This window comes from Brienomyrus brachyistius, chromosome 4, assembly GCF_023856365.1.
Source record: "Brienomyrus brachyistius isolate T26 chromosome 4, BBRACH_0.4, whole genome shotgun sequence".
NCBI classification, from domain to species: Eukaryota; Metazoa; Chordata; class Actinopteri; order Osteoglossiformes; family Mormyridae; genus Brienomyrus; species Brienomyrus brachyistius.
In genome coordinates, this window is record NC_064536.1 from 15097164 (window position 1) to 15122336 (window position 25173).

Here is a 25173-nt window from a genome sequence, read left to right on the forward strand (position 1 = left end):
TTAATCATACATAACTCTGGAGTGTCTTACTCCTTTGGTGTGGTTCTTTTGGATAAGTGAGTACAGAAATACACCAGTCCCACTCTCATCACGCCTAGTGGGAATTGTGGGATTTTATTATGCTTATAACAGTTTTGCAAAGAAATTATAATTATTCCTCATTTTCTTTTCTTGCATATAATAGGGGGAATAATATAACTTATGATCAGGTAACTTCAAAAGCATACGGGCATCACGTGCATATTTTGCCTTATGATATCAGATTGTACAACAATAACAAATATATCTTTGTATAGCGCGTTTTCACAACGTTACATCGTCTCAAAGCGCTTTACAGCATCCCCACCCAAAGCCCCCAGTGAGTAAGCCATAGGCGACAGTGGCAAGGAAAAAACTCCATGGAAGGAATTTGCCCAGGATGTCTATCCTCTCCTGCATCCTCATGTAGCATTAATGCTGGTTCGGGAAAAAAAACAATATCGGTAACTTTTATACTCATTAAAACTAAATAAATGTTTGCTGTGGGTACAGTTTGTATGATGTACTGTTTTGTTCATAAACTACAAATCCACTGTTTGCCCAGTCTGCTCTTCTCAGTCTGACCTCAGTCCAGAACCACACCCACTGCAGTCTGAGAAGCAGGAAGCTCCTCCCACTCTCACCAAAAATAACTGTGAACAAAATGAAAACAGTATTTTTGGAAAAGATATAACAAGTCATCATGTTATTCAATAAACAGGAATAAATGGCAGCACAGCGCCCTCTGCAGCCTGCCGTAGAGCAAGTCAGCATGAACAGCCCTCCAGGCTTCTCTACCCAAGCGTCACCCCTCGTCTAAACCAGCCGGAGTATTTATAGTAGGTGTGAATGTGCCTAATATGGACAACATGCAGTTGTGTGTTACATGTCTGAAAGGGCAACTCCACAAAATGTCTGATCCTGATTCTACTGACAATGTCCGCAGTTCATGTGTAAAAACGGCTATTGATTCCCTCACTCTTACCCCCACCCCCTCCCTCGGTGTGCATGTGGTGGTCTGACTTCCCTGATAGTGAATATACACTCATTTTCTCACCCTTTTCATTACATCTGTAATTTAGGGACCCTTTCTGCCCTCCCCCCGTTTTCCCCTGTCAGTCCGGTTCACTTTTTGCTGTGTCCGATTCTCTTTTCCCTTGAGGCTGATTTCCGAGAGGCTCGGCACAGTTGAAACACTTCGCCATGAGGAGCTCCAGCCCCCTCTTCCTGCATCCCTCCATTGCTGTGCCTGGTATGTGCTCTTCAAGGCCTGTGGATAAAGTCTGAACGGCCCCGTTTGGATTCTCCCGTCTCTCCGCAGGGCCCCCAACCTGCCACCACCTGAGGAGCTGAGGGGTCGTCGCCCCACCCTGCAACCTGCTGCCCAGGATGGCAATCCTCTCCTGCATCCTCATTTCTCCACCTTGCGATGCCCAGGGAGAATCATCAGCCTCCCCTGTTTTCCCTCCTTTTTCTGAGCCAGGGGAGTTTGTTCTCTGATATCTCTGGCATCCTCACTCTGTTCAAACTGCTCCATGTGTATTAGACTCTTATCAAATCAAGGCTGTGGCCCTTTTGATCACTTTTGCCAAAAATGAGATTCGAGCTAAATTACTGTGTTTTATTATTGTAAGTAAAGTTAATGCAAGAAACAACTATGCAAATTCAATTGACCTGGAAAAAAATTTAAACTTTCCAAAAACAGTCACGCAAAGTATAATAAATTGCCTGACAATACTCACCCCTTCTGACATACCCCTCCCAAAGTGAAATCTCTCCCCCCCCCCCCACTCTCAGACTGGACACAGCCCCTCCCTAAACTTAAATACCAGAATAAACATATTCATAATTCAACATTTCTATCAAAATGAATCAAGCCTCTATTATAAAATCCTTTGAAATAACTTATTGGATTCTATTTACATGTTTACTTATTATTTATTTACATATGTACACATGCGTTTGTTTGGGAAAGACCAGAAAAATCTCTACAGCGTGAGTGAAAATTTTGACAGTGATGTAATCATTTGATCATTTTGAAAGAGGCCACTAGGTGTGTGAGTGAGGTATGTGTGAACACCCCTGTCAAACAGTGACAGTCCTGTGACTGTCAAATGACAATAATATTAACAGCATTCTGCATGTGGATGGAAATGTGTGCATGTGTGTGAATGAAGGACTAGTAATATCTGTATATTACTGAAGGAACAGAAATGTGCTTATATGTGTCTGTGAAACAGAAGAAATGTGTGTATATGTGTGTCTGTGAAGTAGAAGAAATCTCTGTGTTTGTCTTCCTGTGTGTGTCACAGTAACAGTATAGAACTCCTGAAGCTGTGTGCTTCTGAAAAAAGAAACGTCTGTCCTTGTGTTACCAGAGGGATAAAATTTTCTCTTTGCATGTGTGTCACTGTTTGTACCAAACAAGCCACCAGCAGAGGCAGCAGCACAGAATGTGGAGCTCGTCACCAGAGGAAGGAGAGGGACGTCAGAGTAAGAATCCACCTTTCCACTGTGTTCAGGGGTATATCTGTATTGCTGCAATGCCACTGTGAGTGTATTGTGGGACACATTGTGGCTGATAATCTTATTCCTATATTGTGTGGATTAAAGAAGAAACTTAACCTAAAATATAAAGTAAATCAGGATTCCTAAAAAAGAGATTATTTGCTTTTTTGGTCATTTGGAATCACATACAGTGCATCACTGATGATCAGGCATGTAGTGAAATCAGAATGCTATCCTCATTAATCTTAAGAAGAAAAAGAAAGGTTGCAGTCAGAATAACAAATCAACTTAACTGTCCATTGTCTTTGTTCCTAAATATGGTCATTTTTTAACTTCACCAAATGATATGACTTTTATTTTTTAATATTCTATTTTTTATCAGGTTAGTGTTTTGTTGTACGTTAAACGACTGTACCCGTTACCCATATCGGACGTGTTGTGATTGGAATGTTAATTGAGGGAACGCAGGGTCTCACATGCTGCGACCAACGGGAAACCCGCAGTTACCTCAAGACGGCAGTAGGGGGCGGATGCGAGTTAAACCGTCTTTTTCTGTAAGTAAGAATGTGTCACGCTTTATTTTTAATTACTTGTGAAATTGTTTATTTAGGTAATAAACACTTGGTTTTCTTTTAATGATTCTTCTCCCGTGTTTTAATAGGGATAAGAGAGACGCCGTTCGCTAATTAGCTTGTCGATTGTCAGGTATAGTAAGTAGTTCACCATTTTAATTAAGAAATATTTATTTCTGCTTGCATTTTGATCATTTAATCTATCGTGTGTTACTAATGTGATTTATTACGTTTTGTTTTTAACTCTACAGATATTTGCAGTTATGTCTCATCTACTTTTACATGGCAATAATATATGCTGATTTAATCTGTGTTTGTTCTGTTCATTTACATTAAAGTGCATATATTTAATTGTATTATATGATTTATTCATTCACCTCAGTTATGCTTTGAGCAGCGCTGAACCAGGACATTAATAGGATACAACAAGAAATGTTTATTGTCGGTGTAAAGGTAACAAATACAATATAGACAGAAACACATAAAAAGTACATATAGGGGGAGAGGAACCCCCCCAATCATCAGGATTACATTTTAATCAGAGAGAAAAAAACTCTCATTTTCTGTGTTTATTCAGCTTGCTGAACCCATTTATTTTTGTCTAACATACGTCACACTTCAGACAGAGTGAAAATGGTTAAACTGGTTAAAAAGCAGATATTTTACCTTTTTGCCGAGAAGCAGCGACATGTGACACTGATACGGTAAAAATGATTCCTCCAGCACACAGTGAGCTATCCCAGCATGCACAGGGACACGGAGCAGTTTGGATAAACCCAAAACCCTGGATAGAGGGGTTCAGTGAATGAGGAGGTGAATCTGTACAGGAGGGTCAGTCCATCAGAGGAGACTCTGTAGAAGGACAGAGTACCAGCCCCCCAGTCCAGATACGCTCCTACTCTGCGGGAGCCTGAGGGCTCCATGGGTATGTGAGTCTGTTTATTATTATCCCAGACAGAGTAACTGACAGTATTACAGCACAGACTCCATGACTTGTCATTGTATCCAAGCCGACAGTCATTACTCCATCCTTTCCTCCCGATTCCTTTATAAGTGACTCCTATCCAGGCTCCATCTCCACTCCACTCAGCCTCCCAGTAACAGCGACCAGTCAGACTCTCTCTGCACAGAACCTGGTACCAGCTGTCAAATCTCTCTGGATGATCAGGATATGGCTGCTCTGCCCCCCATGACACCTTCCTGTTCCCCTCTGACAGAGACAGGCTTCTGTTTGCTGTGTTGGGGTCCAGCGTCAGCTGGCAGGAGTCTGTAGGCAAGAGGAAGAGCGATTAATCCCATGACGAAGCCCAGCATCTCCATCATTATCACTGTCACACCTCACACACTCACTAACGCAGAACTCGCTCCAATACACACATTTTATTCCCAATATACTCATGTGAGACTGTGAGACTCGCTGGGGACCGAACTGCACTTTAGTCTGCGCTCTATTATTCTGTACGATACATAAAATATGAACACAGCACAGCGTCCCCTAACGAAGCAGGAATTAAAGTATGTGAAATAGCTCAGGAAATGTCGGACGGCCGCGCGACGCCGGCGGGAAAACGCGCCGAAATGCTGCGCGAGCTAAACTAACAGGTTTAATTACAGGTAAACAACAATATAAACAACATTAATCAAACACGTTAAATATGAAACTGTACCCCAAAGAGTACCACTAAACGTTAATTTGTATTTACTTCAAAATAAGAACTTCCTGCAAACCACTTCGGACACAAACCCTCCAGCAGCATTCAGCGCCGACTAATGATGTGTCGGGCGAGAACGAGCCGATCAAAAGATCCGGATCCGGACCGAGAGACATTTTAAAGCAAAACGCCTCCGCGGCTCAGCGCACCATACAGCTTTGACTGTGACTGAAGTCTGTGTTAACGGCGTGCGAGCCGCGCGACCAATCACGTGCTGAGGCAGACAAGGTTCATACCATCAGGTTAAACGTAGGGAGGGGCGGGGGTGCGCGTGCTGACGGTGTACAGGTGCAGAGCAGGAGGGAGGGAGAGGAGGAGAGAAAGAGAGGGAGTGCGGTGCGCGAGTAGTAGGAAAGATGAGTGATAGTCGGGTACGAAGGATGTGCTGGTCTGACCCCCCCAGCCTGTGAATACATAATGTATTTCTACAGAAGTTCCCAGACTACTGTTTTTATTTAAGAAAGTAGTCATCTTTAAACCTAAACCAGCCTTTTTAAATAAAAAAGGAAAAAGAGCACACATCACAATAATTGTGTGAATGCTACCATGAAGTAGTATTAATGATATTAAAAATAAAAACATGCTAACAAACTTACATTTCTGGACCCCTGGTCTGGTCCTGCACTCTCCACTGTGGTCCACACTACAGCAGAAGCAGAAGGACATAGTACAGGTTGATCCATTTATTTAATTGTTGTATTTCCTCCACATACACTGCAGGTGCAGACACACATTCTATACTCACTTCAGTTTCTCTAGTGTACATTTGGGATCCTCCAGTAGAGCAGAGAGCAGCTTCACTCCTGAGTCTCCTGGGTGATTGTAGCTCAGGTCCAGCTCTCTCAGGTGTGAGGGGTTTGACCTCAGAGCTGACGCCAGAGAAGAACAGCCTTCTTCTGTGACTCTACAGCCTGACAGCCTGCAGAGAGACAGACAAAATAGTTCCAATAGATCACTACACCAGTACACAAATACATCACTTCACCAGTACGAGTATTACATTTAAGTAAATGTGACAACTCCAATAAATATTTCAATAATTTCAGTGTAGAAATTATTACTAGTTATTAGTAAAACTGACCTCAGTATCCCCAGTTTACGGTGTGGAATACCCAGTAATACTGACCTCAGTATTCCCATTTTACAGTGTGGAATACCCAGTAATACTGACCTCAGTATTCCCAGTTTACAGTGTGGAATACCCAGTAATACTGACCTCAGTATCTCCAGTTTACAGTGTGAATCCCCCAGTCCAGCAGAGAGCAGCTTCACCCCTGAATCCTGCAGGTTATTGTCACTCAGGTCCAGCTCTCTCAGCTGAGAGGAGTTTGATCTGAGAGCTGAAGCCAACACTTCACAGCATGTCTCTGTGAGTCTACAGCTGTTCAGGCTGGAAAAGGAAACATCATAAGACATAAATACATACACCACACAGAGGTATATCAAATAAAATATCAAAATAAACATTTTTACTTTTAAATACAATAAGTGAGGCAGCATATACTTCAAAAGGAACTAGACAATCCGTTCATGTTCCTCATGTTCCCCGTCATGAAGAATACAGTGAATACTTTCAATTCAAAGCACAGATACCATGAAAAGTCTAGTGGATCAGGATTGGATCAATGTGCACAGATGAGCAGATTTTGCTACAATACAGTTTCTCCTGTGAGGTTACTATGTCTTTGGCTATTTGCTGTACATTGTCATAAGTCATGCATTCCGAAATCCCGTTCTGTACTGTCCTAAATATTTCAATAATTACTGATTACAGTATGGAATAAAGATCGAGTAATACTGACCTCAGTATCACCAGTTTACAGTGTGGAATACCCAGTAATACTGACCTCAGTATCCCCAGTTTACAGTGTGGAATACCCAGTAATACTGACCTCAGTATCTCCAGTTTACAGTGTGAATTCCCCAGTCCAGCAGAGAGCAGCTTCACCCCTGAATCCTGCAGGTCATTGTTACTCAGGTCTAGGTCTCTCAGCTGAGAGCAGTTTGATCTGAGAGCTGAAGCCAACACTTCACAGCATTTCTCTGTGAGTCTACAGTTGTTCAGGCTGGAAAAGGAAACATCATAAGACATAAATACATACACCACACACAGGTATATCAAATAAAATATCAAAATAAACATTTTAACTTTTAAATACAATAAGTGAGGCAGCATATACTTCAAAAGGAACTAGACAATCCGCTCATGTTCCTCATGTTCCCCGTCATGAAGAATACAGTGACTACTTTCAATTCAAAGCACAGATACCATGAAAAGTCTAGTGGATCAGGATTGGATCAATGTGCACAGATGAGCAGATTTTGCTACAATACAGTTTCTCCTGTGAGTTTACCATGACTTTGGCTATTTGCTGTACATTGTCATAAGTCATGCATTCCGAAAGCCCCTTCTGTATTGTCCTAAATATTTCAATAATTACTGATTACAGTATGGAATAAAGATCGAGTAATACTGACCTCAGTATCTCCAGTTTACAGTGTGGAATACCCAGTAATACTGACCTCAGTATCTCCAGTTTACAGTGTGAATCCCCCAGTCCAGCAGAGAGCAGCTTCACCCCTGAACCCTGCAGGTCATTGTCACTCAGGACCAGCTCTCTCAGCTGAGAGGAGTTTGATCTGAGAGCTGAAGCCAGCGAGTCACAGCATGTCTCTGTGAGTCTACAGCTGTTCAGCCTGGAAAAGGAAACGTGTTAAGACATAAATACATACACCACACACAGGTATATCAAATAAAATATCAAAATAAAAATAAAATTTTTATTTTTAAATACAACAAATGATGAAGTATATACTTACTCAGATGAATAGATTTTGGTACAATACAGCTTCACCTGTGAGTTTAAAGTGTATTTTCTCTATTTGCGGTACATTTTCATAAGTCATATATTCCCAAATCCTGTTCTGTATTGTCTTACAGAGCCAGTTTGAATAATGGCATGAGAGTGAACATGCTCTAAAATCCATTCATTAACTGTTATATTTAAATATATCAGATATTTTGTTGTTTCCCTGTCATAGTCAGCAACACAAATAGTTTTTTCTTGACACTCCCCAGCCGAGACGAACCTGCTGTTTAATGACCTTTTTTTTTTATAAAGCTCTGAGCAGCGCTGGGGGTCAGTGATCAGCACTACAGCCGACCCAGGGGTTCTAGGGTTTTGGGTTCAGTTCCTGCCAGGGATATGTGTGTGTGTGTATGTGTGTGTGTGTGTGTGTGTGTGAGTTTATGTGAGATCTGAATGTCAAGAAAAACTTAAGTTTTTTTAATTATTATTTCTTTATATGACTTTTGAATTGCTGACATGACTGAAATCCTTATTTTCTGTTTTTCTGTACCTGAGAACCTGTTAAATTTCCAAAATACTAATCAGACGATTATCAATCCTGTCAGATGCGGATGAAATAGTGATGCTTTATTCACCCCCCTTGTAAAATAGTGCTGTCGCCTCTCTGATCTTGCTCTCTCTGACACACACATACAGGTCAGAGTGCAGGGTTGGCCAGCATCCAGCCCCCTGAAGCTGGGGGGTAAGGGCCTTGCTCAAGGGCCCAAAACCAGCATCACTCTGTCGGCCAGGTATTTAAACCAGTGACCTTCTGACCACAGGCACAGAGTCCGAACCCACTGGACCACACACCACACCAAGGATGTTAAAAGATATATATATATATACATCCTACAGTATATAAAATTAGAAAGAATTCCTAGGTGGTTGTTATAAATACACTCTAATTGTTTTGATAAAAGCAGTATCATGAATAACATCTGTACTTCTTTAGCAACAGACGCATGTAAGATCACTTACAGAGCTGTCCTAGATTTCTTGATCACAGGCAGCAGCCTCTGAAGACCTTCATCTGATCTGATGTATTTCTTCAGATCAAACACATCCAGCTCCTTATCTGACATCAGTAACACAAAGGCCAGAGCTGACCACTGTGCAGATGAGAGGTCTGCTGCTGAAAGGCTTCCTGAACTCAGGTATCTTTGTACTTCCTCTATTAGAGAATTGTCACCCATTTCATTCAGACAGTGGAACAGGTTGATGGTCCTTTCTGCAGATAAATTCACTTGTATTTTCTCCTTGATATATTGAGCTGTTTTCTTACTGTTATGTGAACTGGTTCTTGTCTGGCCCAGTAGCCTTTTTAACAGACTCTTACTGGAGTCTGTTGAGAGGCCAAGGAGGAAGCGGAGGTAGAGGTCCAAGTGTCCATTCTTGCTCTTTAATGCTTCATCCACTGCAGTCTTCAGCAGGTCAGCTGATGAGTTTGACAGAAACATGTATAAAGCAGCGAGATACTCCTGGATGCTCAGATGCACAAAGCAGTACACCTTCTCCTGGTACAACCCGTACTCCTCTTTAAAGACTTCTGTGCACACTCCAGAGTAAACTGCAGCCTCTGTGACATCAATGCCATTCTCTGTCAGATCTTGTTCATAAAATATGAGATTGCCTTTCTCAAGGTTATGAAAAGCCAGTTTGCCAAGTTTTAAAAGGAATTTCTTCCCAGATTTAGTCCATTTATTAAGCTTGATTTTATGTTTTTTCATATACTTGTCATTTTTTAAACTCGTCTGAAAGATCAGGAAGTGTGTATACATTTCAGTCAGAGTCCTTGGAAATTCTCCACTGTCAGACTCACTAAAAAGACTCTCAAGAACAGTGGCTGAAATCCAGCAGAACACAGGTATGTGGCACATGATGAAGAGGCTCCTTGATGATTTCACATGTGTGATAATCCTGCTGGCCTGGTTCTGATCACTAAATCTCTTCCTGAAATATTCCTCCTTCTGGGCATCATTGAAACCTCGTATCTCTGTCACCTGGTGGACACACTCAGCGGGTATCTGATTGGTTGCTGCAGGCCGGGAGGTTATCCAGAGGAGAGCGGATGGAAGCAGATTCCCCTTAATGAGGTTAGTCAACAGCACGTCCAGTGACGTTTTTTTTGTTACATCAAACCAACTCTCATTGTTCTGAAAATCTAGAGGAAGGCGACACTCATCCAGACCATCAAAGATCAACACAACTTTGTACCTAAACAGTTCAGCGGATTTAAATGATTTCAGTTCTGGGAGAAAGTGGTGAAGCAGATCAGTCAGACTGTATTCATCCTTAATCAAATTCAGGTCCCGGAAAGGAAGAGCAAATATGAAGTGAATGTCCTGGTTTGCTTCTCCTTCTGCCCAGTCAAGAATAACTTTCTGTACAGAGACTGTTTTCCCGATACCTGCCACCCCTTTAGTGAGTACAGTTCTGATAGGTGTCTCACGCCCACATAAGGGTTTAAATATATCATTGCACTTGACTGTAGTATCTTCTGTTACCCTTTTCTTGGATGCTGTTTCAATCTGTCTCACTTCATGTTCATCATTGACTTCTCCAGTCCCACCTTCAGTTATGTAGAGTTCTGTGTAAATCTCTTTGAGAAGTGTTGGCTGTCCTTCCTTAGCTTTCCCTTCAAATACGCACTCAAATTTTTGCTTCAGGTTACATTTGATTCTACATTGACATTGCAACAGAAGATGCCCTGAAACGAAATGAGAGAAAAATGCTCTTTTAAACTCCATATATCCATTTTCTGAAACTGCTTAATCCCAACAGGGGTCGTGAGAAGGACTGGAGCTCATTCTGGGAACAGGCAGGAACCAACCCTGGGCAGCACAACACACCACAGGGACACACACTGACATGAACACAAATACAGGGCTAATTTAGACACACCAATCAACCTACCTTGAATGGTTTTGGACTGTGGGAGGAAACCGGAGCCCCCAGTGAAAACCCATGTGAACACAGGGAGAGAGTGGGAACTCCACACAGAAAGAACCTGAGACGAAACCCAGGACCTTCTCGCTGTGAGACAGCATCACTAACCACTGCATTACCACATCACCCCTTTTTTAAAACTCATATATGTGAAATTAAATCAAATTACATCAAATGATAAACTGAAACTTAATATACAGTTTTTCATAAACTATTTCTCTGTGGCAAATCAAACACACACTGAATGAGGTTCAGCTCTTACTCTTCTCCAGCATGTCCGCGAGATCATTCTGCTCCATGGTCCTCAGGATGTACAGTGTGATCTTCAGAGCTCCCTCTCTACCACAGGTCTTCTGCATCTGACCATCACTGTCCAGGTCATTGTCCTCCTCCAGCTGAGGCTCAGAGCATTCTGGGTCATTCTGATCCAGGTACCTTTGGAATTTCATCAGCTCATCCTTCAGAAACATTTGAGCTTTTTTCTCCAGTAACTGAAATGAACAGTTACATTTTAATTATTATCACTCTGGGCACCAAATCATTTTATTATTTTTCTTGTGAATTTGTTATAAGTATCATCACTTTGACAGTATCAACTACTTATCTGTAGAAGATGTATGTTAATTTAGATGAAATTTTAGAAAATATACTTCATTAGTAAATGCACCTTGAAGACGGATGATAAGTCTCCATTATGTGGGTGTGAATTACACCTTTTCACTGGGTCCCTGCGAATAAAACACAAATATCCATCCATTAATCCATCCATCCATCCTCCAGCCACTTATCCCGGTTTGGGGGTGGGACAGAGAGCAGAAGTCCTAGGATACGGGTTCACCTGGGGGGGATTCTAGTCCATCACAGGGCACAGACACACAGAGGCTGTCATATGTCATGGGGAATTTAGAAAGTAGCCTAAACACGTGTTTTTGGACGGCAGGAGGAATCCCATGTGATAGAGGGAGAGCGAGCAGCTGCAGACAGACAGGGGGCTCAGCCTCCAGCACTGGGGGGGTGAAGCCACAGCGCTGTCCTCTGTACCCCCGCTAAAATAGGCATTTTATGGAAAGACAAAGGTCCCGCACTGACACTGACCACCACTGCTACTGCTTGGGGGGATTAATAACCTACATTTGTATTTAAATAGATGTAACTGCCATCCACATTCTGAGCTTATTTCATTAGGGCGGCTTCCTGACATCAGCTTGCTTATGACAGTATAATAGAAGCAGTGACATCTAGCGGCAGCACAGAGAGACAGCAGGTAGCAGCCAGGAGAGACGGTTTGGCATGTAGCTCCCAGTTACTCAACGACATTCAGGGGTTACTTCTTGTAAAGTGATTAAGATGATTTCACACAGATGATTTCGCTGGTTTTATTCTGTCTTTTTGTGCATGTATATTTACAAAGAAGCTGTTTACAAACCATTTCTTCTTTTGCATTGTTTCCCTTATTCTGCAGAACAGCGCAAAATGCAAAAGCAAAACCTGAAAGCAAACCAATTATGCCTATTGCGCCCTCTTGCGATAACATTAGTGAGTGACTTTGTGCCACAGTACATTGTTACACCCCTACAATGCTTATCGTACGTTTAATGCGTGTCATCCTATCGTTTAATAGGGAACCTCGAGCCATTGTATCACCCCACACTGCTGACATCCCGCACTTTGATTAGCATGTTTTTGATGTTCCATCGTGTTAAATTCCCTCTCGTTTCTCTTTCGGCTCCAAAAAATAGTTGGAATTGCCCACATAGGGGCACCTACCCACGTCAGCCTAGGGGCCCCAGAGAAGATAATCCGCTCTGCAGCAACTACCTGTTAATTCAGCACATTTTATTTCCCATCCCCTGTTTAGTAAAAAAATTAAATAAAAGAAAGAATGATTAAGTAGCCTGTGCATTCATAATGATCTGTTATAAGAAGCTGAGTATTAGTATCTCTCAGATTTTTATACGCATTTTGAGAATGAGGTACACACTAGCCTTGGTTTCGTGGGCAGCTATAACAAATGTAAAATATAGAAAATATATCTTCTGACTGAGCAACTTATATCCATTAATGTGATTGTAATTTCAGTGTTTTACACCCACGGCATTTTAAGTTTCAACAATTGGCAAGTGACACCTTCTCATATATAGCAAGTTGATTTTACTTCTTTTTTTAATTTACTTTTATATTAATATTAAGCAGCAAAACCTCTCCCTCATATCTGTTCAGAGGTGACAGTTGACATAACAGCCACCTCTGGCCACATTGAATGTGTCTCCACAGCCACCAGTAGCTTGGCCCCTTTGACTGGTCCTGTAAAATCCAACTGGATACTTTGCCAGGGACATGCTGGCCAATCCCAGGGGTGCAGTGAGGGTTAGGGTTAAGGGATCTTCTCAGCCAACTGCAACGCGTCGTCCTGTTAGCCGCTGGATAATTTTCAGAAATCGATCTGCTGGTCTATTCTCCCAGGGAAGAGTCCGATCAGTGATAAGAATTCTGAATTCTGGAGTCTCAATCCTGAACTTTATATTTTGGATCCGGATGCTACGTGTTTATCAGCTGGCCAGTACAGGTCAGTAAAGGTCAGTCAGACAGTAGGGGAGGGGTATTGATAAAGGGGGCTGCCTTTATTCAGGCGGTGGGGAACCTACAGTGGGGACCCAGGATTGGCATCCAGCACTGCATGCAGTTTGCAGCCAGGGCTGGTGGCCCTGAACAAGGACTGGAAATGGATGTCAGGGGCTGATGGTCCATCATTTGGGTGAATCTTCATCCGGAAGGGTAAGTGTGGAACTTTTTAATCCTGATACTGTCCAGGGTTTCTTTTTCAATTTCTCACTTCTTTGGCATTTTGAGAAGCAAAATCTATTGGTTTCTCCCGATGATGTCGGACATCATGGCTGCCAGTTCACATGGGGAGTCATCGCAGGTGAGCTCGAGTGGCAAAGACGGTTCAAAATGTGGCAACACCTTCTTGCTCATTAGCACTATTTTTGCCCGCTTGGACACCTCCCACTCTTCCAACCACGGCCATGATTTGCTCTCCTTCAGTTGCTCATGCAGAGTCTTTAGCATTGTCTTTAGCAGGACGGGCACCTCAGGAGACGGACAGTGTTTGGTGCACACCTTGGGGGTTGGGCGGACCTCAGTGGAGATCTTTGCAGATGGATGAAGCTCGGATGCCTCGGAAGATGGGCGGAGCTTGGTAGACACCTCAGAAGATGCGTGGAGTATCTAAGAGGATAGGTGGAGCTCGGACACCTCGGGAGATGGATGGAGATCTCTGGAGATGGGTGGAGCTCCACGGAGATCTCAGGAGACGAGTGGAGCTCAGCTGGGATCTCTGAATACGAGTTCAGACACTTCTGGACATGGCCAGGGAACCTTGCAAGACAGGTGGAGCTCAGATGGGATCAGGACGGGTTCTTCAGGGATCTCACTAAGAACTGGTGTAACAGCAGCGACATCGCCTGGTCAGGGTGTAGAGGTGTGTCCTGCAGGGCAGGGCATTGGGGAACTTGCTGGCCTCCGCCACTTTTTCTTCCTGTGCCCTACTATGGTAGGAAGACGGTTATCTGCCCCCATGAGAAACCTCTGTGGCAGGCCACGGGAAAACAGCGGACACATCCTCAGACACTTCAGGAGATGGGTGACACTTGGGCACCTCACAGTCAATTACTCCCTGTAGCTCTGCCAGCAGATGGCAGATCTCCACAGCTTATTGGGGGTCCGAGCCACTGTTGAGCTTGGAGAGCATTGTGTTCACCAACTGGAAGAGATCCACAGTTTTTGGTCTTGGTCTGCCAGTGCACGGGCAGGGCGGGGCCTGGTTAGGTTAATACCATTATTGAGGGCACCTGTAGGGAGGCTGGCGTTATAAAAGGGGTCCCATCTCTCTCTCAGGAGACACTTTTCTTCAATCACACCTTTTGACTTTCCTCTTTGCACTGTCATATTTCTTTTTCTCGCCTCCCTTTTTTCTTTATAGTTCAGTCTCTCTCTCTATATATCTAGCATACTGACTCTTCTATTCCATCCACTAAATACATTTATGTTCCCCTGGACATTATTGTTTATTGTTGGTCTAATTTCAATTAACTGTAGTTTTGCTTTAAACCTTGAACTTTAGTTGCCATGTTCCGTTTTATATTATGGTCTGGAACGAGTCTGCCATAACACTCTAGGGTCTGGCGAGGCTCCTGATACAGAGGGAGATGTAAGAAGAGACTCGGCAGGGTCTCCACCTTGTGAGGGGACGCCACCAGGGGGGGTCGGTCCCGAGTGCCTCTTAGTTTGGGCCTCAGTCTCTGTTCTTGCCTGACAGACTCCACTGGTCCCAGCCCTGCAGCCCTGGCGGCGCCTCTTAGCCCAGCACTACTGTCCCCTTGGCTCCCCCTGGTCCTGCTGGCCTCCCGAAGCCCGGGGGGGCTCGTGTTCCGGGGTCGACACCCCACTTCCCGGGGTCCAGAGGACCTCCTAGCGCAGCCCCGTTCCCTCATTCCCCATCTCAGTTTTTGCCCCAGTGCTCTGTCCCGCCTTTCCTACTCCCTGGTGTGTGGTTCCCCCCTGGTTGCCTGGTCCTCACCCTGGTGACCCTTCACTTGTCCACCCTGTTCTGGTCCACTTTGTGTTCCATGCTGCTGTGTTGCCCCAGTCTCATCTCATGTGTCTCTTGCTAGTCCCTGCTCGTTTGGTACCCCTCTTGGGGTACTCAATTTATGGTTCAGTCTGTCCTGTCAGGTCATCCAGTGTCCTGTTGGCCCTTCTCCAATCTGGCGTCCCTCTTGTTCCTTGCCTTGCTGCTTGGGCCCTGTAGGTCCCCCCCTCGGTCTGCCATGTGCGCCCGGAGTGCACGGATTGGGGAGGGGGAACTGTCACGCCCTGTATTCCTGCCTCTCTCATTCTCTCTCTAGTGTGGCTCGATAGAGCCACACCTATTACTCATTCGTGCTCCCTCTCGTTTCAGCCCTCCTGTGGATCACTCCAGCTGCCCCTCGTCTGCTCCCTCATTAGTTGTGTATAACAGTGGCTGCCAGTCATGTGCTCCTGAGTCTTGAGGTCATTGATGTTGTCCCAGTATGTGCACTGTAAGGCCTGGGTGAAATCGCTTTTGCTAAACTTCTTTCAACTATGCAATCAGAAATCAGTTCCTCAATAAGAAAAAGTAGGTACTATTCATTGGTTAGTACAGGGTGTAAGATCACATTATAGGCCCCTCCCAGACGAGTTGACCCATATATTTTTATAATCCAGCATGGTGTTGTCCGTTGCCTGTGTGGTACCGGTACAATGACCCCAATCGCAACCAGTCTCTCTTTCTCTGCATTGAATGTGGAGGAGATAAGATATTTGGGGTCAACTGTCCAAAGTAATGGAGATTGCAATAAAAAATTGAAGAGGAGGGTAGAGACAGGATGGAGTGGATGTGGAAGAGTGGCAGGAGTGATGTGTGACAGAAGCATATCTGCAGGGGGGTGTCTTGTGTTTGTTTACATGTATATTTGCCTTTGATCTGTAGGAAAAGGAGAAGGACTGAGGGAGAAGGAGACAGATGATCCACTGTGGTGACGCCTAATGGGAGCAGATGGAGAAGAAGAAGGAGAAGCCTGGTCCATTAAACATGTTGAAACTGAAGCCTCAATCTGAGCAAATTTAATGAGTCCATGATAATGAATTTATGTTTTATCAAAGCAGAAACGTCCATCCCAGAAGAGGACAATCTATTGTCCAGTCCTCCTTAATCGATATACTGCAGTATGCAAGTGAGCCTGCTTTTCTCCAGCTTTATGCTGAGGATTGATATTTACAACATACTTTTCAATTAATTAACTTCCCATTCCAGCTCGCAGAAAGTCCGTTTTTACAGTAATCTCCATCCCTTTACCTCAGGTGTAATTTATATAGAATACAGTCGGAATTTCTGTTGAAATTCTCAAAGACAATGAGATTTGAAAAAGTAAAACAATTATTATTATAAAGCTTTTCCTCATAGCTTGTGTGTGCCTGTACGCCTTTTGACTGAGAATCTTAGTGTTATAAACAGTGTCAGTTTAAATGCACATTTACCGATGAGCTGATGAAGAAGGTCCCTCACTGAGGGTGACTGGTTCCGTCATTGACTTGTTGCTCTTCATGGTAACACAGCTGGGTCCACGTGAGCTTGCTCTCTCCAAAAGGACACTGTGGAGAGTGAGAGGAAAGACCCTCAATATATAAATATAATTCATATTAGGACAGCATCACATTAAATCTTCAGCTGTCTAGCCTCCTGCTCTGCCTTCCTGTACTTTGATATGCTGTGAAGCTCTTGATGCAAACATAATTGTTTACAGTTAGCTTTAATGTGCAATAAATTGTCTCATCTAAAATTAAGATTCCAATAAGAAACGTTTAGCATCAGTGTTACAACCTCTGTTGCTAGACTTGCCTGTTGTTGCCTTTTTCCTGTTTATCAATGTATTTGTTTATATATTAATTTATTTGTTTGCACTTTGCTTCATTATTTGTGACCATTTCTGATAGGATGGATGATCTGTTTGCTCCCTCTAGTATAAAAGAACTGGCTGGGGGGACGATGAAGAGGATTGAGGAGAATGAAGATGCTGAGGCCTTTTTATTAATCTACACGTATTAACATTGTCACACCCAGCTCGTCCACTCCTCGTGTGTGCCACGCCCCCCTGATTATCCACGTGTGCTTCCCTGATTGTACCCAGCTGTACTCTGTTTTTTGGTCTATTTCAGTCCATGCCTTACCTCAGTTCCTCGTCTGTCATTGATGTTAGCTGATGTTAGTTATCGTCTGATCTCTCTAGTCCTTGGTCATTTGAATAAACCCCGAGTTTCCCCGACTTTGGACTTCCTGCCTGATCCTTGCCTGCCTGTCTGCCTCTGCGCATTACCCACGCTCACTGAAACGTGACAAACATGTTCCACACTGAGCCAGCCCTGGCTAGGATCCCTTTCTGCTTTGGTATTATGGTCTGACTATAGACCTAAAGAAACATGCATGCCAGTGGGCTGTAACAGTCGTTTTACCATAAATCACAGTGTTCTTCACAACACGACCCTGACAGTGTTCCTGTCTTATTCCTGTTCCTTTTACTCCTGTGATCACTGGAATTTTTTATAACTATTACTGATTAGCATTTAAAAAACTTATTGCCACGTTTTTGAGAATATATATTTTTTGAGAATACTGCCACCTCAGCTAGTGACATAGATGCTGTCGCAACAATGACAATTTATTCCCTGGGGGGGCGGGGGATAAAATTACCCCACAATATATTTTGGTCAGTTCCCAAAAGTCTAAAATGTCTCAAGAAAGTTAAATAAGTTAAAACTGATTACGCTCATTTTCGAAAATGCTGGGAAGATGTTTTAATGTCTGTTCGTAAAGCAGTACAAACACATATGTCCTGTCTTACCGTACAATTCCCCTTGTTTTACACTCCACAGGGGGGGTCATTTCAGTAGCAGCTCCCTCCATTTTTGTACCGATCCACACCAGATGACTGCTGCTGGGGCCTCTGTGAACATGAAGGGTATATGTGTATCTTTAACTTATTTATTTACAATATTTGGCCACTGTTTAGGGGTCCCCCCCCCCTGCACTGGTTTGAGTAACAGTGTATGACACCCGCAATACACAATCCAGCTCCCATATAACACCTGCAACATTAATTCACTGGCACCACCACTGCATGTAAGTGTGTCATACATGCTTGTTTTATTATTGGTTCTATTCATTAACTAAAACTGGTAACACTTTACTTCAGGGTACACAAATAATGTAGTATTATGCTATTACTTATGCATTACTGGGAGCCCAGATGAGTGAATGCTGGTGTGTCTTGCTGCCGTTACTCTCTGGTACTTTCCGGTCATTTAAACTGTTTTTTCTGAATATTGTAATTACCGACTGTAGTTACTTCTCGCCTAAGAGATTTTCCTCTAATCTCTTTTACTATCATCGGTGATTTACTTTTGCGAGTGGACCAAGATTAGTTTACCGTAGTCTCTGCTACAGGACCACTTAGGTGTGTTTATCTGAGCTGCTTGGTTCCGACAGTGATGTGGGCTGGCGGTATTTATGTTTTGTCTGCGATCGTCTGGACTCTCCTATCCCTCGTCTATCGACCTGGTGCTGGACTTTTTCAGTATTCGGCAGAGGAGCTTCTCCGGCTCCGATCTCACTTGTTGCATCCTCCGCCGGCAGAGTTTCTCCTCCATCCAGACATTACTTTCCTGCCTCGTAGTAGGTACATTCATCTGAGATCTCGTCGGCATTTTCACTCTGACATATCCAAACCGATAAAATCCTATTGGTCCACCTCTCGATGCACTCAATGCAACACCGGCCGGCTTGTTAACCACGAGGTATTAGCCAGCCTAACCAGGTCGGTTAACAATTCCGACAACAATTACAACATCCTTGTCAACTTCGGCTTATTAAACATCCGCTCACTTACGAGCAAGATGCATCTCATCCAGGATGTCCTCATCAACCATAAGTTAGATCTTCCATGTTTGACTGAGACTTGGCAACAACCTAATGACTTTTCACAACCCAACAAGGGGAAGATTGTGGCGTAGGAGGCAGTGCTAATGTTCAGCAACCTGAGGGTTGCAGGTTTGAGCCCTGGTTCCTTAATATTGCGAAGATAGACCTATGTGGACCGAGTGATATTGTTAATATGAGAATGAAATGATTATGTGCTATTGAGGACGACACCCAGACTCTTAACCTGCGGGGACACAAGAGTTATCGATTGTGATTGAAAAACTGGGTGCAGAAACAGAAAAAGAAAAGGAAACAGACCTTGTTTTCATAGGAGCTAAAGAGTTGAGAAGGTTATTGAGACTATTGTTATAGTGAGAAACCAGAGCATCAGGGGTGGATAAATTATGTATATTCAATACAGTATTAATACCATAATCTGGATTAATTTGCTTAATATGAAGATACGAGATGATTGGCGGGGGCAGCATGGTGGTGCAGTGGTTACCATTGTTGCCTCACCTCTGGGACCCATGATCGAGTCTCCGCCTAGGTTACATGTGTGTGGAGTTTGCATGTTCTCCCTTCTGTCATTGTGGGGTTTCCTCCGGGTGCTCCGGTTTCCCCCCACAGTCCAAAAACATGCTGAGGCTAAATTGCCCGTAGGTGTGCATGTGTGAGTGGATGGTGTGTGAGTGTGCCCTGCGATGGGCTGGCCCCCCATCCTGGATTGTTCCCTACCTCGTGCCCATTGCTTCCAGGATATGCTCCGGACCCCCCGCAACCCAGTAGGATAAGCGGTTTGGAAAATGGATGGATGGATGTATGTTTAGTAAATTCATTTACGAGTTAAAATGCCAAACCTCGCGAGAATGAGCCGCTGCGTTCAGTGAACGGCGTAATTAAGCTTTTTTCTCTTTCTCGTTCATGGATGGTACAGGGAGCAGACATATTGCATGGTGCTCGGTAAATTGTGTTAAACTTTGTACATATTCATGAAGGAAGTAGCACCAGTGTTTACAGGGACTTTAAAGGCACCAGCTTCGTTTCATGACAAGCAGCCAACGAAGTATTTGCTTTATTTCATTTTGTAGTTTTAATTTATCTTAATGTTATGCATCGTGTCTATTATCAATGTATTTATGTTATGTTTTATTAAAAAAATTTAATTCTCACGGGGTGAAGTGTGCTGGCGTACCGTGTGCTGACTTGACGGAGAAACGGTGGATTCGTCAGCTGAATGAGCCACGTCCAAGTAATAAACACCCGTTTTAAAGTACCGACCTGTGCCTGTGTTGTCATGAAGAGAGCTACAGCGACTATATTTCTACATGATTTGTTCATGATTTGTGCTACAGTAGGAACTGAGGTGAGTTTACCCTCAAGTAAAGTGTCATCATAAAATCTTACCTTGCAATATAAAATATCTATATTATTCCAGGATCTTATTCCTGTGCAGCAAGAAATTGAAGAAGAGGGTACAGACAGGGTGGAGTGGGTGGGGAAGAGTGGCAGGAGTGATGTGTGACAGAAGGGTGTCTGCAGGGGGGTGTCTTGCTTTATTTAAATGCACATTTACCTTTGATCTGATGGAAATGGTCCCTCACTGAAGCTGACTGGTCGGTCCATTGACATGTCACTCTTCATGGAAACACAGCTGGGTACAGGTGAGCCTGCTCTCTCCATCAGGACACTGTGGACAGTCAGAGGAAAATCCTCACTATTTAAACATAGTCCATATAATTCACATTAAATCTTCAGTTGTTTAGCCTTCTGCTCTGCCTTCATGTACTTTCATATGTCATATAACTCATGATGTAAACAGACTTGCTTAATATGAAATAGTCTCACCTAAAAATAAGATTCCAGTATTAATAGTTTAATATCACTGTTACAATCTCAGTTGCTAGACTTGGCTGTCGTTGCTTTTCATTCCTGTTTATTGATTTATTTGTTTATATGTTTATTGGTTAGTTTATGCTCCACTTCATTTCTTGTGACGATTTCTGATAGGATGGATGATCTGTTTGTTCCCTCTAGTATAAAAGAACTGGCTGATTGGGGAAGAAACAGGAGGAGAAAGAAGATGCCGAGGTCTTTTTATTAATCTACACGTATTAACATGTTCCACACTGAGCCCTGGCTAGGAGCCCTTTCTGCTTTTATATTATGGCCTGACTCAATTGTCAGGTGCACTATGCTGTAGGAAGTGACACGAGTTCTTATGAGGTAGCATCTGGCATGGCGACGTGTTTCGGAATATGAAAACATCTATCCATCCATCCATTTTCCAAACTGCTTATCCTACTGGGTCGCGGGGGGGTCCGGAGCCTATCCCGGAAGCAATGGGCACGAGGCAGGGAACAACCCAGTATGGGGTCCAGCCCATCGCAGGGCACACTCACACACCAGTCACTCACACATGTACACCTATGGGCAATTTAGCAAGTCCAATTAGCCTCAGCATGTTTTTGGACTGTGGGGGGAAACCAGAGTCCCCAGAGGAAACCCCACGATGACATGGGGAGAACATGCAAATTCCACACACATGTAACCTAGGCGGAGACTCGAACCCGGGTCCCAGAGATGTGAGGCAACAGTGCTCACCACTGCACCACCATGCCACCCCCGATGTATTTATGTTATGTTTTATTAAAAAAGTGTAGTTCTCATGGGGTGAAGTGTGCTGGTGTACCGTGTGCTGACCTGATGGCGAAACGGTGGATTCGTCAGCCAAATGAGCCACGTCCAAGGAATAAACACCCGTTTTAAAGTACCGACCTGTGCCTGTGTTGTCATGAAGAGAGCTACAGCGACTATATTTCTAGGTGATTTGTTCATGATTTGTGCTACAGTAGGAACTGAGGTGAGTTTACCCTCAAGTAAAGTGTCATCGTGAAATCTTACCTTGCAATATAAAATATCTATATTATTCCAGGATCTTATTCCTGTGCAGCAAGAAATTGAATAAGAGGGTACAGACAGGGTGGAGTAGGTGGGGAAGAGTGACAGGAGTGATGTGTGACAGAAGGGTCTCTGCAGGGGGGTGTCTCGCTTTATTTAAATGCACATTTACCTTTGATCTGATGGAAAAGGTCCCTCTCTGAAGTGGATTGGTTCTGCCATTGACCTGTTACTCTTCATGGAAACACAGCTGGGTACAGGTGAGCCTGCTCTCTCCATCAGGACACTGTGGACAATCAGAGGAAAATCCTCATTATTTAAACATAGTCCATATAATTCACATTAAATCTTCAGTTATTTAGCCTTCTGCTCTGCCTTCATGTACTTTCATATCCCATGAAGCTCTTACGCAAACAGCCTTGTTTACAGTTAGTCTTAATGTGAAATAAATTGTCTCACTCAAAGTTAAGATTCCAGTATTAAAGGTTTAATATCACTGTTTCAAACTCAGTTGCTAGACTTGGCTGTCGTTTGCTTTTTATTCCTGTTTATTGATTTATTTGTTTATATGTTTATTGGTTAGTTTATCACCCAGGACCTGTGTAGTGCGGAGACGGGAAAGAAAAAAAAATGGGAAAGAATCAGAGTAAGAGGGAGATGAGAAGTTTATGGAAGGATATAAACCAGGTTCAGGACAAATAAGTAATCAGAGGTGGAGAAAAAAACATGGGTTTGAAGGGAAACTCCACACTCCAGATATCTTAAAATTACAAGGAAATTTAAGACTAGAAATGTTACAAACCTTGAAGAAAGGAAAATTGGAGAAAAGGAAAAAAGAATATAAGTATTCAGATAATTGGTTGGAACAAAGTAAGTTAAGAGATGTACGTAGAAAGCAGAAAAAGGATGATAGAAAGGATAAATTAACTGCAGCCGCTCTAGTCACTTTAGATGATGAGACGGTGGCCAAAATAAAACATAGAGAAAATAGACCACCAACACCACCACTATTGCCTGCCCCCATGCAACCCGTAGATAGAAGGGAAATAAAACAACCATCAGCTACGGGCACAATACCAAAGAAGCCATCAGCTCTTCCTTCTTCCCCCATTATAACTAGGAGTAGAGATCCTACGTTATACCCTGTGCGCGATCTAGCTACTGCTAAGGTTCGATGGCATCCGCGAAATGAAGGCATTGATATTGATAGTGAAGAGGAAGAAATAGAATTACAATGCCCCCTAGTGGAGGTGGCAAACCCTAATAGAGAGCCAGATGGAGGACCTGAAACAATGTTAGTCTATAGACCATGGACAGCTGAAGATAGAACGGCAGCATTAAAGGGAATACCTCCTGTTGATGAAGGGGTACCAGAATTTTGGACAGCAATATTGGAACTACAGAGCAGTTTCCACCTGAATGGTAGAGAAATGTTCCAATGTTTAAGACAGCTGTTCAATCATAAATGGGGAAGAGTAGCAGGAGACTTTACTGGTCATGGACCAGACAATCAACCACTTGCACATAATTCACAAGCTCTGCAACAGAGTATGCAGCAATTACATGGAAGGATAGAGACAGTGTTTATGAGACGAGCAGATTATGGCAGAATTGCACAATGCAAGCAAAAAGATGGAGAAGAGCCAGAGGATTTTATGGACAGGATGAGAGTGGTGTTTAGAGGGAATTCAGGAATTCCTCATAATGAGGAAAATGGAGGAGTTTATCAGCAACAGTTAAAACGTGCGTTCATCACAGGGCTAAAACCTGAACTGAAGAGATACATAGATAAACATTGGGTACATCAGAATACTGGTTCAGTACAGCAAGCCCTAGAATATGCCCAACACGCCCATACAGCACAAAAACAGAAATCAGACGCAGTGTTTGCTGCTAATGATACTGTTGCAATAATACATATGAATCCTCCGGGGAGGGGAGGGTTCAGAGGAAGGTCACGAGGCCGAGGAAGGGGGAGAGGTGCTTTTAGGAGCAATCAGCGAAATTTATTACAGCAAGATAACACTTGCTGGACATGCGGAAAACTTGGGCACTTAGCTAGGCAATGTAGAACCAAGTTTATAAACAACCCAAATTCCACAGAGAATCAATGACAATTAGCCTGTGAACTATCAAAAGAGCCAGATAAGCTGCAAAAACAGGATGAGACAGAAGAGATAGATTTGCAAGCAGTTTGCCAACTGCTAGCACTAAAACAACTTGAAGAACTACCAAAACGAAGGCTTATTATAAATGGGAAAATATATGAGTGCCTATGTGATACCGGAGCCTGTAGAACAGTGTTAACCACTAGCCCTCCAAGGGTCACCTTTTCTTCGTCCTCCATAAATATCCGAACTGCAGGAGGCCAAGCTGAAAGTCATCAATTGACAAATCCAGTTAGCATAAAAGATGAGGAAACAGAGTTAGAATGTCACGCCCAAGTGCTAATAAGCCCTTCATGTCCAGTCAATCTGTTAGGAAGGGATCTTATGATACAAATGGGTATTAGTGTGACTGCAACACCCACTGGCATGAAGGCTATAGTAGAAAAGCAAACTTTCGTGATACATGGCATGTCAGCTCCACAGTATTATTGGTCCCTAGATCTGGGGGGGACAGCACAGACACGTGAAATATTGAGAAAAACTAGAGAAAAGCAGTCCCCTAAACAAACCCAGTTCATGCCTGGCGATGCCTTACACGTCACTATGTGGTACAAAGGCACCCCAGGACCAGATTATGCCTATGACAAAACGTTTCATGCCCTTCAAGACACTTGTATCACCTTACAACATATATATGTTAACTCCACTACTGGCTTTTCTGCTGCTTCAGTCATCTTATCTAATAAACAACAGGCTGTGTTCAGAGGGGAAACACCACACGTATCTCTATCAAAACCACCTCAGATGCAGTGGAGGGATGTAGAGATGTTCTTACGAGATTCCATGCATAGTTACAATGACTACCAACCCGTACCTGGCTCCTTTTGGAGCTATGACAAAAAACACAATGTGTGGCGGTTTCCTTTGGGATGGAGAGTTCAAACCACTCTCACCACACACTTGCAGGACCCAACCTGACAAATTTTTCCAACCCTGGAGGAGGGATCATGTCCAGATCTAGATCGCCTCCCGGAAGGGTTGTGGTCGTCCTCCCCCACT

At 43.4% G+C, this 25173-nt stretch overlaps 1 protein-coding gene and 1 long non-coding RNA gene across 2 annotated transcripts in view; one reads left to right on the forward strand and one right to left on the reverse strand.

Moving 5' to 3' along the window:
• Positions 1 to 25173, reverse strand: part of LOC125739963 (uncharacterized) — a 305354-nt gene that overhangs the window by 149241 nt on the left and 130940 nt on the right. Inside the window, exon 11 of the mRNA XM_049010567.1 lies at positions 22179 to 22292. Within this exon, the coding sequence (XP_048866524.1) occupies positions 22179 to 22292 (114 nt within the window). The remainder of the gene's footprint in view (positions 1 to 22178; positions 22293 to 25173) is intronic.
• The window catches only part of LOC125739972 (uncharacterized), a 188638-nt gene that overhangs the window by 111637 nt on the left and 51828 nt on the right, over positions 1 to 25173 (forward strand). The window lies entirely within an intron of this gene.